Source organism: Nesoenas mayeri, assembly GCF_963082525.1.
Source record: "Nesoenas mayeri genome assembly, chromosome: 2".
NCBI classification, from domain to species: domain Eukaryota; kingdom Metazoa; phylum Chordata; class Aves; order Columbiformes; family Columbidae; genus Nesoenas; species Nesoenas mayeri.
Window position 1 is genome coordinate 13,628,361 of NC_137543.1, and position 13,078 is coordinate 13,641,438.

The 13,078-nt window shown below is 40.5% G+C and overlaps 1 protein-coding gene across 1 annotated transcript in view; it reads right to left on the minus strand.

The window, feature by feature from the left end:
- Nucleotides 1–13,078, minus strand: part of FER1L6 (fer-1 like family member 6) — a gene marked incomplete at both ends in the record, with an annotated part of 70,756 nt that overhangs the window by 32,301 nt on the left and 25,377 nt on the right. Inside the window, 9 exons of the mRNA XM_080339631.1 lie at nucleotides 1–150; nucleotides 701–835; nucleotides 2,647–2,771; nucleotides 3,330–3,516; nucleotides 4,854–5,006; nucleotides 6,954–7,073; nucleotides 7,835–7,925; nucleotides 8,786–8,886; nucleotides 10,193–10,313. Of these exons, the coding sequence (XP_080195757.1) occupies nucleotides 1–150; nucleotides 701–835; nucleotides 2,647–2,771; nucleotides 3,330–3,516; nucleotides 4,854–5,006; nucleotides 6,954–7,073; nucleotides 7,835–7,925; nucleotides 8,786–8,886; nucleotides 10,193–10,313 (1,183 nt within the window). The remainder of the gene's footprint in view (nucleotides 151–700; nucleotides 836–2,646; nucleotides 2,772–3,329; nucleotides 3,517–4,853; nucleotides 5,007–6,953; nucleotides 7,074–7,834; nucleotides 7,926–8,785; nucleotides 8,887–10,192; nucleotides 10,314–13,078) is intronic.

Here is a 13,078-nt window from a genome sequence, read left to right on the forward strand (position 1 = left end):
CTCCAGAAGCTCAAATGTAGCAAGAAGGTCTCCTCCAGAAAGATTTCCACAATGCACTGGGTGGTAAGCAAGTTTAGGTGGTTCATAGTTTTGATCAGCAAGTCTTACCACAGGGGCAGCCACTGTAGACCCAATATATTCCGCCTTACCCTAAACAAAGGAGAATACAGGTGTCAAATGCAATTGAATTTCACAGTTGTCATGGGCACCAAGGTGATGCAGAGTTTAATATTTGTGGGGAAAAAAAAAAACTTTCTCCTGAAGTAAAGAACAAGGTAAAAGTGAAGGCAACTATGAAAATGGAAGAGCTGAATACTCTTCAGTGTAGCCGAAGTTTCTGAGCTCTATATTCAGGCAGTGAGAGTGTGTCAGCTTGCGCGGTCAGAGATAAATCCATGTCTCCACAGACTTACATACAATATTTACAGCTGTGTGCAAGGGAGGTGGGGGCAAGATGCTTCTGTTTTCTCTAAGCTAGCCTTCAGGAGCAAGAATCACTTGGGAAAAAACAAGGCCACAGCTTTGCAAGGACATAAAATTGAGTCTCAGGGCTGTTTTCAGATGTGAAAATGCAAACGACTGTGACATGGAGCTCCCATTCAACAAGGTCACCCACTTAATGCCTATTCAGTGACTCAGCTTTGGTTTCACACAGTAAGCTGTAAGAGCCCAGGCTTTTTACTAAGGATTTTGAGTTTACCACTGCATCGTCATCATACAGCTCAATGACGATCTCTGGTGGGAACTGAGCGATCTCCTCTCTGTTGCCATGAAGCACGATGCTGTCGAAAAGCAACATCTGGTTCCAGGTGGGGGATAATGTCTGGGAAATGATCTAAAGGAAGAGAGGAAATATTCATTGAGCTATGAACTGTTTGGCTGGGAGTCCTTCAGGAGGATGTGATGTCCTTTCCCACCACTTGAACAGCTCCTTGTCCTTGTCATTTTTCAGCAGCTGTTCCCAGCCAGAAGAATACAACTATTTTGCCTTGAGGCCGGTATCTACAGTTTCTCCATTTCCCTGTTTGCCTCATGGGCATATTAATACATGACCACCAGTCTGTTTAGACAAAGCTTGATACCAAATTTAGAGGAAAACTATTGGGTTAGGAAAGCAGGAGTATGCCCAGGTCTATTAAAATGAAGCCTTTGACCTAAACCAAGGCCAGTTTTCGCTTCTCCAGGGTACATTTTTTCAATCTTGTTTTTACTTCAGTGTAATGACACACAGCACTTCAATAAAAATATATATTTTAATGAATCACTTGTAATGAATCAATAGTTTTTAATTTGTTGTAGTTTGGTTTATGTGGATGCTTAAGCCATTTCATCACAGACAATGTTTTAACTATCTTGGCAGGAAATATATTTAACAAAGATAACATTTAAAGAGGAAAAATATGCCAAGTGCAAAATGACTCATAACCTGCTATCATTCTTTTGAATGGAAATAAGGCTCTTGACTACAGTTTATTGGCACTTGGATGAGAGTCTTCTAAAAACATGCAAGTTATTGGCTGCAACATTTTATTCAGGCAGTGAATAAATCTAACACTTCTGTGCCTATAAAATTCTATTTTTCCAGGGCCAGATTCTACTTTCCTGAATCTGGTGCATCTAAACACTAACTCCATTGGCTTCATTCACCAATTTTTATTAGAAGTTAAAAGCACATTACAGGAAAAAATAAATTCATATATTTGAGGCAAAATCAGTACTGTCACCTATGACTTAGGGCAGAGAAAGGTTTTTTTCTTCTTCCTCCCTTAGACATGTGCTACAGAACTTGCTTCCTAAGAGAAGAAGGTGTCAGAGAGACTTTAGAAGCTCAGTAATCATGGCTCAAGAAATGTCAAGGTCTTTCCATCTTGCACAGGGTCAGCAAATTCAAGGGGCCACAGAGCTAACAGATGCTTTTTTACACTCGTGCTACTCACTGGCCTCTGGCAATGAGATGTTCAGCCAGTGCTCTTGTATTCAGCAGGAGTATTCAAGAACAGGTATCTGCTAATTACATTTAGACAGGCTTCTGTGGAGTTTTTTGGGGAGGGGGTGGATGTCAGATGTTAAAAAGCTTTTTCTGAAGTGATGCTATGTTTGGCCCAGCAAATGCTCCCTGTAGCCCAAATCTCAGAACTCTCAACCCAATTTTAACTCCAGGATGGTTGTTGAGGGCTCAGGACTTCTGAGTCAGTCCACTGACAGATTCCATCGCAAAGAGCCACATTGGCTTGCACAGCTACAGAAGCCATATAAGCTCTTCTTTACTCTTTGCTTAATCATTACAAGCATATATTACAGAAAAAGAGAACCATGAGGGTTCCTAAACTTAAAACATTTATAAAAAGAATGAGAGAAAGATAATTCACTTGCTGCAAAGGCCCAGTATCCCCAGAGAATGTGACCTCTGAATGAGCTAAAATAAACTAGGACTACTGCATCTTATGTTAGAGTAGCAGGTTACACCTAAACTTCTGCCTTGCTTGCAATGCACTGTCAGGAGTTGCCCTTTAACAGCAGGTATCTAATTTTTTCTCCTAGGCATCTCCTTACAAAACCAGGAATTTTTCTTTTCATGGCTTAATAAGAAAAAAGAAACAAAAAAAAAAGGTGTTTTCCTTTAGTGAAAGAGACTTTGGAACTTACCTTCGTGGTCTGGCAGTGTGATGTGAAAGTAACTTTTGCAAAGGGATCAGAAAGTCCAGTGCTGTCTGCTGCGATGAGCCCCCTCGCCTGATACATGTGGGCTCTCAGCTGGAAGAACTGCGGGGCTACATCATTGCAAAGAAAACAGTAATGTCAACCTCATGGAAATGATGCAGCACACAGATAGGAAGATTCACCATCCACTGTCCAGTCAGGCTCTGACAAGTGCAACTGTCTCACTAGTGAAACACCTGAGACACTCAGAAGTTGTATAAGACTTCTGCATTCACTTAAAATCAATGTCTGATGCAAGTGTCTACTGCAAGGTGGTTAACTGTCAGTTTTTATCTCCCATCACTGGTTTATCTACTAGGTGTTCAACATGGTAGCTTCGTCAGGAAAACTGAAAGATGCTTCCTGATTATGAAGAGATAGACCTGCGGGACAGTGATCAGAAATTGCAAGAGCACTTTCTTTCCCTGACATCTGCAAAGTGCCAGTGGCATGACTGATGACTTGGCAGTGAAACCAGCCTTTTCTGATGACAAGATGCTAAGCTGTGATCATCTGAGAACGGTTACTTTAAACAGAGGTTTTGCAGCCCTCTGAATTATGGCTTTTTGGGCCATGTGTTTCTTGAAAGACCTCTTAATTTCTAATATGTAGAAGAAACAGCGTCTTACTTTCATACAGCAGGCAGGCAGGTGAAGGCACCATGCTGTGCCCTGAGCTGGTGGAGGATGGTATTTCGATCTCATACCCTACAGGTAAATTCTCCATCATGCTGTGGGCATAGCTGGCAGGTCCAAGCCACAGGTAGACGTCCACCTTTGCCTGCACAGTCCAGCCCAGAGGGCGCTTGCCTGGTAACTGAAGAAAAAAATCCACATGTCACCACCAAGATCAAGAAAAAGAGGTGGCTGGATGCTGAATCCTACCAAGTCAGAATAAAATAAGGGAACATTCACTGACCTCATATACTGGTAAATGGCATTTCTTCACAGTGAGTGGCCCTGAGACTTATTAAGTACAAGGAACTGCTGTGAGTCTTAGCAAAGAAATTAGTAGTTTGCTCATTTGAAAGTCTGTGTAAAGGGTTGTAAAGGGTGTACTGGCTAATATGCAGAGGTTTGTTGAGACTAGCTAATAGCTGCAAGCGTAACAGTACTAGCTGGTACCCTGCTTTCCCAGACTTCAGCCCACTTTACATTTCATGCAGTTTTGCTGGTAGTTGATCCTGCATATTACTAACAGTGTTACCCCATTAGACAGGTCAGAAAATGTATTCCAGTATAAAATGTTACTACACTTGACAAAAAAATACTATTATTTCCTTCTTCTCCCCTCCCACTTCATCTAGTTCTGCTAAGATCAGTGTTTAGTATTATCTGTTCCTACAGATACTGAAGGGGCTGGAGAGTTAATTATATTTTTTTGTTCATGCAGGGAAATAGCACTGTGCTTAACAAGTACCTATGGCAACTATCAGGAGCTTAGATGCTTCTATCTCCTCTTTAGCTGTGCTTTATGGGAGTGTTCCCAGTAGCTCCACATGAAAAAACACTAAAAAGTCATTATATGAAGTAACTATTTTCTTGTGTGTTTGGGCTTTTCCTGTTGGTCATAGAAACAATTATATTGCGTAATATTCCACTGCAGTGCAAGTTGCACTGCCTTTGTAGGAGTGTATCCACTAAGACTTTCCTTCAAGATGAATAAACCCATAACAATACTTTGGACATATTATTACACAACCCTAGGCACATTTCAAACAGAAAGCATAAATAATTGCTGTATTAACTCTGAATACCTAGGTTTCCTTGCTATCTGAGTCACTGCGTGCTGATCCCTTACTTGTCTCTTCCCAGACTTTCATGTTCTGCATTCTGATGTCTTTGCCAGCAAAAAGGCTGTACCTCTTCTATGTATTCATGTATACAGTTCTAGATAAACAATGCTATAAACTTGCCATATGAAGTAGTGAAAGAATTAATTACTCAGACACCAAAAGCCTGGCAATGATACAGTGCTGAAAGAAGGATAAGCATAAATATAAGAAGTAAACATCAATAGATGGCAGATATAAATATCTTACACATTTTTAGTATATTAGAAGAATGAGCCTGTAAAATACAATCCCTGGAGGAAATTTGAATATCGATTGGTCCCCAGGCATTACCTGTGTTTGCAGAGTGCCCCAGACTTACTTTCAGGAAATGGGTTTTAATCTTCCCACAGTCTTTGCCTCTCTGTTCTTTCGCTGGGGAATAGAGAATGTTTTTCGCTGGCACTCTTGCATATGCAACTCTCTTGTTGCTGCTGAGCATCCAGATGAACACATCAGGCACCGTATTCTGCGGCTGTCAAAGGATAAGGAATATTGAAATAAAACTGAATTCTTTCTACTATCCACTCCCATTATGTTTTGTTAAAACACTTTCTACCAAGACCTGACTCCCTCACAGCTCCTGTGGAGTGGCAGATGTGCACCCAAAATAAAAGAGGCAGTCACGTCAAGCTTTGCAATCCAGATCTCCACTCCTCAGTACAGCTGAAGGTAAAGAGCTTTGAAGAGTATCTAAAGAGCACCCACTCTCTAAATCATTTCAGGAGAGACTAAAACTAAAAATCTGTGTAAAATTCTGTCTCAAAAAACAACAACAGTCTACGTAAGCTAAAAGTACCTACCATCCACTTCATCCATACTTGCGAACCAAAAATGATCAAGGTGAAACTCAAGCCCTGGCACATGATCATCTATTCTGCTTGTGAGGATGCTCCATGGCACGGCCTTGCCCTGTCCGCTTGTCCCCAAGGAAAGCTTGAGCATGGTTTGAAGCAAAGACCAGCCCAGGAGCTGTTCCCAGGAGACAGTGTAAGCAAGGTCACTGTTTCGGGAAGGAAGAGAATTTGGGCACAGGATGGGAACCATGCCAGGCTGTGTCACTTGCTCTCTGAGCCAGGAAATAGTCACGGTCTTGCTTAGCTTGCCAGCACAGACAGCTCTCAGTGAGACAGCACCCCACTGGATGGATTTTGACCTGAACAAATACAGCTGTTCTGCTGTTATTCTCAGGCCTAATAGTATGTCTAAGCAGTGCTTGTACAGTGAAGTATAGTATAGACACCCCTGAGCTCATAAGAGTCCAAACCACAATGTCCATACAAGTGGAGACATGAATTAGATCAGAAAACAGGCTGTCTCCAGAGTACCAGGGCCCAGTAGGGATGACTTTAGTTTAAAAACAAACATCCAGTCATCCAGCGAGACCTGGACAGGCTGGAGAGTCGGGCGGGGAAAAATTCACTGAAATATAACAAGGGCAAGTGTAGAGTCTTGCATCTGGGCAGGAACCCCAGGTTCCAGTATAAGTTGGGGAATGACCTATCAGAGAGCAGTGTAGGGGAAAGGGACCTGGGGGTCCTGGTGGACAGCAGGATGACCATGAGCCAACACTGTGCCCTTGTGGCCAGGAAGGCCAATGGCATCCTGGGGTGTATTAGAAGGGGGATGGTTAGTAGGTTAAGAGAGGTTCTCCTTCCCCTCTACTCTGCCCTGGTGAGACCACACCTGGAATATTGTGTCCAGTTCTGGACCCCTCAGTTCCAGAAGGACAGGGAACTGCTGGAGAGAGTCCAGTGCAGGGCAACAAAGATGATTCAGAGAGTGGAGCATCTCCCGTGTGAGGAAAGGCTGAGGGAGCTGGGTCTCTTTAGTTTGGAGAAGAGGAGACTGAGGGGTGACCTTATTAATATTTATAAATATATAAAGGGTGAGTGTCACGAGGATGGAGCCAGGCTCTTCTCGGTGACAAACAATGGTAGGACAAGGGGTAATGGGTACTAACTGGAACACAAGAGATTCCACTTAAATTTGAGAAGAAACTTCTTCTCAGTGGGGGTAACAGAACACTGGAACAGGCTGCCCAGGGAGGTTGTGGAGTCTCCTCCTCTGGAGACATTCAAAACCTGCCTGGACACCTTCCTGTGTAACCTCACCTAGGCATTCCTGCTCCAGCAGGGGAATTGGACTAGATGATGTTTTGAGGTCCTTTCCAACCCCTGACATTCTGTGTGATTCTGTGTGTGAAACAAACAAAAAAAACCCAACCCGTTCCTTTCACATTTTTCTCCATACCACACAGCCCAGTCTTTCTGGCACAACTCTGTTAACAGCTTCATTTAATGCAAAACAGGATTGGGGCCAGATATCCAAAGGAGAACTCTTTGGATAACCAGGCCAGGAGTTATGAAAATCAAAGTCAAGCCCTGAATCTTAAATTTATCTGGATTTCTGTGTGGATTACCTCATCAGCCAAGAATCGGATTTTATCTATAAAGCTCTGAGTCTCACGCATCATTTCATCCAATGACATCTTCTTTTTCTGCTGCTGGACAATTCCCTTGGCATCACTGGACATTGCTTCCTGCAATCAGGGAGGACAATATATATTTTTTATGCATTATCAAGTAGTTTGAACTGGACACAGAAAAACAGTCTTGAATTCAAGTTGAAAGAGAAGATAGAGGCACTTGGTTCAAGGTAACAATTACCTTCTTTGTCACAACAGAAAGTGGTTAACTCTTTGGAGCTGAATAACATAAAATCTGAATATTCCTCATTTTCTCTTTGTGTATATACACGTCCCAAGACACATGGATTTCCACCTAGAATTTTGGGCCTCAGTCCTAACAAAGTCACAACCGAATTCTGTGCTACAAACAGTTAAAAAAAGATGATAAACATTCAGATGACCTCCATCCAGTTTGGTTTCTTCTCACTGGTTCCCTGGAGGAGGTGACTATGTCCAAGAGTATTAAATGCCAGACTTTATTGGTGTTGAAGTTCAGCCCCACCACAGTAATTAGATGCCTAACAGTGGTGTTAATTTGGCATTTTTCCACTGAACTCAGCATCATCCCATTTTAAGATGCGTGGAAAAGAAAAAGCAACTCATTATTATGATGTCTTATTTGTTTTTAAAAACAATATGTTCTGAAATATTTTAAGCTGTCTTACAATCCTTTATTAAATATAACGGGGTTTAAAAATGCTTTTGGATACTATACTCTTATTAATTACAAAGCATTCCAGTATGGTTAAAATAAAATAAATTACGATGTATACAACTACTGTTCTTTCAGTTAACATCATTGTATCAATGCTTAAAGGAAAGAACACACATACCAGCTCTTGCTTGAACAGCATATGTCTCTTTTTGTCTAAAGCTGTATAGTTCAACCCTTTCCGCTTCTTTTCAGCAATAGTAATGAAGACTCTAGGATAAAAGAATAACAAGTTCTTTAAATATGTTCTTTTTTAACCTGAGCTGCTAAAATACTTTGGAATTAAATGTCCTTTGGCAGCTGCAGTACATATACCAGAAGACAGAGATTCTGAATTCTCTAAAATAAATATTGAGCACGTATAAGATTCAAAGAATAGAGTCTGAAAACTCTCCACTGCTTTTCACAGAAATAGGGTTAATATCTAGAAATTAGTGTTTATATCTATTTTGAGTCAAATCACGTCATCTGACAAAGAGCTCACTGAGTGATTTACCCAGCATGTGGAATCTTTTGTTTTTTATTTTAACCTTGTCCTTTTTTACAGTATGTCTATCACACACTTCATTAAATCCTACTTATCCCATATACATTTTATTCTTAGAGTCCAGAAAGCCAAAATAACATGACAATGATTGGCACTAATCTACTGTCAATATTGAGTATTGAGAATAACAATAAAATATTTTCTCTGTATAAATAGAAATTTGGTAAGACATTTGCTTTTACAGCAGAATAAATAAAATATATCAGTAAGTTTACTGTATTTCTTTTTATTATCACCAGTTTCCTGGTCTAGCCTTGAATTTGCAGTCAGCACATAAAGTTGATTTGCTGTATCATAGAATCATTTGGGTTGGAAGGACCTTCAAAAGTCATCAAGTTCAACTCCCCTGCAATGAGCCCGGACATCTTCAACTAGATCAGGTTGCTTAGAGCCCCGTCCAGCCTGGCCTTGAATGTCTCCAGGGATGGGGCATCCACCACCTCTCTGGGCAACCTGGGCCCGTGTTTCACCACCCTCATTGTAAAAAATTTCTTCCTCACGTATGCCTCTAGTAAATGTAGTTACCTGCTTTGATGGATAAAATCATTTAGGGTCATCCTCATTTTCTCCTCAGATGCAATCTCTGAAACCTTAATCAAATCTTTTACTTGATCTAATGATTCTTCCTATGAAAAACACATGAAAGAGTCATTATGTAAAAGAGGGCACTTTGTCATTCTGCCAGTGTTATAGCACCATTATTCACTGTATGACTAGCACGCATGAGGGAGGCGACTTTGTAACCTCACAAAACGGGACCTTTCATATATCACTATGCTTGCAATGAGCAGAGAGAAGACTCCGGTAGCATTGATTTATTTTTATTTTCTCCAATTTCTCCAACTACTAGTCCAAGCTGCTACTGCATGGAACAGCTTCGTTTTCTCACTTGTTTGGTGAAGATCAATCAGTGTAAAACATTCTCCACTAGGTAGAAGGAAAAACTTTCATTCTCCTTGGTTCTGTTTCCAGCCCTGCTGCTTAAATTTATCAAGTTGCTGGAGTTAACTTCTCAAACATTAGGAGGTACCCAAATACGTACGCAAGTTCTACTGTAACACCTACTGTTATCACTGAGAAATGGAGCCTGTCCTCACAAAGTAAAATAAATGGCTGGGTTTCCAGCATGTTCTGTGGGTGTTCAGGTACACTGACAAACTTGTCTTTCCACATATATACTCAATGCTAACTTTTCAGATTCCTGGGTTCAAAAATGTTTGCCTATTGGCCACTGTATTCTTGTGATACAACCTTGCATCAGCATGACTTTAGTGTTGATGCTGATGAGGTATGTAAGCATTAATGAGAGGTGAATCAGACTTTTAATCTAAGTGTACCCAATTAAAATATTCAATATTAGAAGTCACTTTACAAAAAAAAAAAAAATTACTACTTTTTGAGATTACTGGTAGGGTCAGCTTTAAAAAAAGTGTAGAAAAACATGATTATGGGCAAACACTGAAAAGGGCAACACAATGAGTGTCCATGAGATGATATGCCATTTTGTCTCTATCGATGTTTTTAGGAAAACTAAAATCCAAGAGTGTCCTTTAAATAGTCACCAGCATAAATACCATTTAAACCATGTGGGCTGGCAAGAAGGTGTCAGAAGAGAAGCCATAGGAGACGGAATTATTCTGTATCACATATTTTAGTTGTTTGACTGTTCTTACAAAGAATAAAAGTTTCTGAGGAAAGACAGCACTATAGCCAAAAAAAAAAAAAAAAAAAGATAACAAATTGTAGACAGGAATACTTGACTATCTCTAATAGATAAAAACAATTTGGAAAAAGAAAGAAAGGGCTGGTATCAGCTACTCTCACAAATGGAATGCAGTTGAGGGAATTTCTGAAGGCCTGTTTGGGGGAACATGACCTCTTGTTGAATTACTCTGCTGAATACATGAGCCTGGGAGGATGGCTGCCACTTACCAGGTGATCTGCCATTTTCTCAAGAGTGTTGGAAAAGTACAGACGAAAGGTCTGGTCACCCCAGTAGCTCTTGAAACAGACACAGGGCTTCTTCTCCTCATACGGCAGGTACTGGTAGTTCCTGTGAAAACAAAGTACAGAGCGGGTCATAAAAGTGGGAGAGGAGTTCAGGGCGGGCACAGGAAAGAAAAACTGCTTGATGCTCTATCATAACACAGAAACTGAAGACACGACAGGATGTGTTCATATGTGATAACCAGTAAACACCAGGAAGAACAAACACAGGCATCACTTACGCCACCTGGGAGATCCCTGGAGAGAAAAAGCTTGAAGTCAATGATTTAATTTCAGTGCTTTCCAGGGTGTGAGAAAAGGCAGGCAAAGAGGCATGCAGAAAAGTTCTGAAATACTGTTAATGATGGGAAGAAACAGGGGAAAAAAGAGCAAAGATTAAAATCTGATCACCTCTTCAAGAGCAATGGCTCTGCACACCACACAGCAGGGTCTCCCACCACATTGCTTTCACAAGATGCTTTTTTTCAGAAGCAATTGGTAGTGTAGATTGACATTCCTTGGCAGAAGCTGATCTGTAGGACCCTGCTCAGTAAAAGTGATACCAAACTCATAATAACTCAGTGATAAAATGCATCTGCTGCTCTCTCTTTTCTCACATTTTTTCTTGGGTCCAAGTTGCCATATTGACTCTTTTTGTGATGTTGTTTTCTTTGGCTGTTTAGCTGTGCAAGTGTCTTGTACAGAAGAATATGAGCATAACTAGAGGCTCTGCGGACTTCAACGCACACCTGCTACAAATCTGTTTCCATTAAAGTTGTGATAGGCAATATGCCAAAACCAGGTACCTGAGAAGCACTTTTTCCTCCCTTTATATAAATACTGCAGCCCTGTGAAACTCTATCCTCAGCCATACTGGACTTAACACTAGAGGCCTCACCATTTTCCTTACTAATGATGGGGTAATGGAGAGCTTTTTACTGGATATGAAGCTCTAAAAACTACTTTATGTTCTTCTGGGAAAGGCTCCAACCCAATGCCACCAATGCATGCACTGCAGCTGAGAAAAGGCTGAACCAGAGAGCTATTTTCTGGCGTGTACTCGCCATGTGACACTTCAGTTTTTCTCCACAGAAACTGATTCCCACTTAATACAGAATAAGACTACTTGTGCCTCCTACTCTTCACAATGTCCAACAATCGGCAGAAAAATGGTTGTGTTTTCCATCTCTTCTCCTCTGGGAGAGGCTATGGTACTCAAGAAAGGAGAGTGCACTTGGTATGGAGAGAAGACTTGACTTCTTTCTTTTCAAGGTCTCTCTATTTGAGCACAGACAAATTTCTAGAAAGTGCTAATCATCTGCTCCTAAAATCCAGAGCCCCAACAGGCTGAGATGCTTAAGCATGGGCATCTACCTGTGGGCCCAGAAGGGGCTGAATCTCTCATGTTTGGTTGTGAGGATGCCTCAGATACACTAAGTCATTTCTCATGGAACTGAGCATGTGTCCAACCACTAAGCCAAGCTCCCAGAATCCAAATCCCTTGTCACTGTTGAGCATTCTATCCATGACTCCTAACTTCCACACATCTCTAATAGTTTTATGTGAGAAATTTTCTGTTTAAAAAGATGAAGATCAGCTCTGCAACTTCATTTTCCTGCCCTATGGGATAGATACCAAAAGTGAAACAGAATTTCCCACTCACTTTCTCCTCAATAACCTACAGCAAGGTAAGCATTACCCATTGAACTTGGTGCATAGTAGAGCTACACAGGTCTCAGGCAATTATTAATTTTGGTGGTTTCATAAGTGGGAAAAACAATTCAACTCTCTCCCAACACCACAATGTCTTAACCTGAAATTCATAGAGCGTATGAATCTTTTCATGGGATTTACTAAGAATATTATATATCCATGAAATAATTCACATGAAAGACTGAACTTTCATGTCTATTATTCCCTCTATGAGAATTTGAGGGAACCACTTTTTCAGTGTTAGCTTATCCTTGCTATACATTTTGATATAAATGTGGAAAATTCCTGGCAATTTCATGATGTCTGCTTTAGAAGTCTTACTGCTCTGCCTACTCCTTTAATTAGTTAGTGATTTTAATCTCCAAAATGGACTCTCATTGTCATTTTCTGTTGTTCATTTATGATTCTAAAATGCAGAGTTTATCTAAGCTATTGGATATCCCATTAAGTACTGATTAATACTAAAAATACCCAGTGATGAGACCAGTAGGATGCCAATATGACAGTCACAAAGTCTTTAGTTGGTATCTGTGCCTGGCCAAACTGTTTTAGATAGCACAGGAGGGAAAAAAAAAGACACAGTATTTTACATATATTTGAGGAAAAGGGATCTTTAATGAGAGAAAACTTTTTTTAATATTGGAGTGAGACAAGAAGCAAATAGCAGATCTGAAGACTGATTCATTCTTTTACAATAGTTCTTTAAATCTGAATTCTTGTTAAGAGAGAAACTAAAAATCCCACAGTCTCTCAGGGAGGATAATGATCCAGCATGTACCCAAATCTGCAGCCCTGTTAATGAGGAGAGACAACTATATTTCTACTAAACATTGTTTTTTCCCCACTTCTCTTTATTTGTTGCAGAAACAAAAATTTCTACCATGGTATTTTCACTCTTGTTTTCTTCCACTAGTTCTTTTTTTAATCTGACCGAGCCACTGATTGCAAGAAAGGATGAAAGTACTTTTTAATTTTAAGGAGGTCCAGAAACCAAAGAGATCCAGGCTGATATTTCCCATGTGGTCCTTATATCTGTAAACTGCTTGGCAGTGCCTGGCCTTCTAAAGAAAGAGGTACCACCTAGCCTTGTCACTCACTCATCAACTATCGGAGATGATT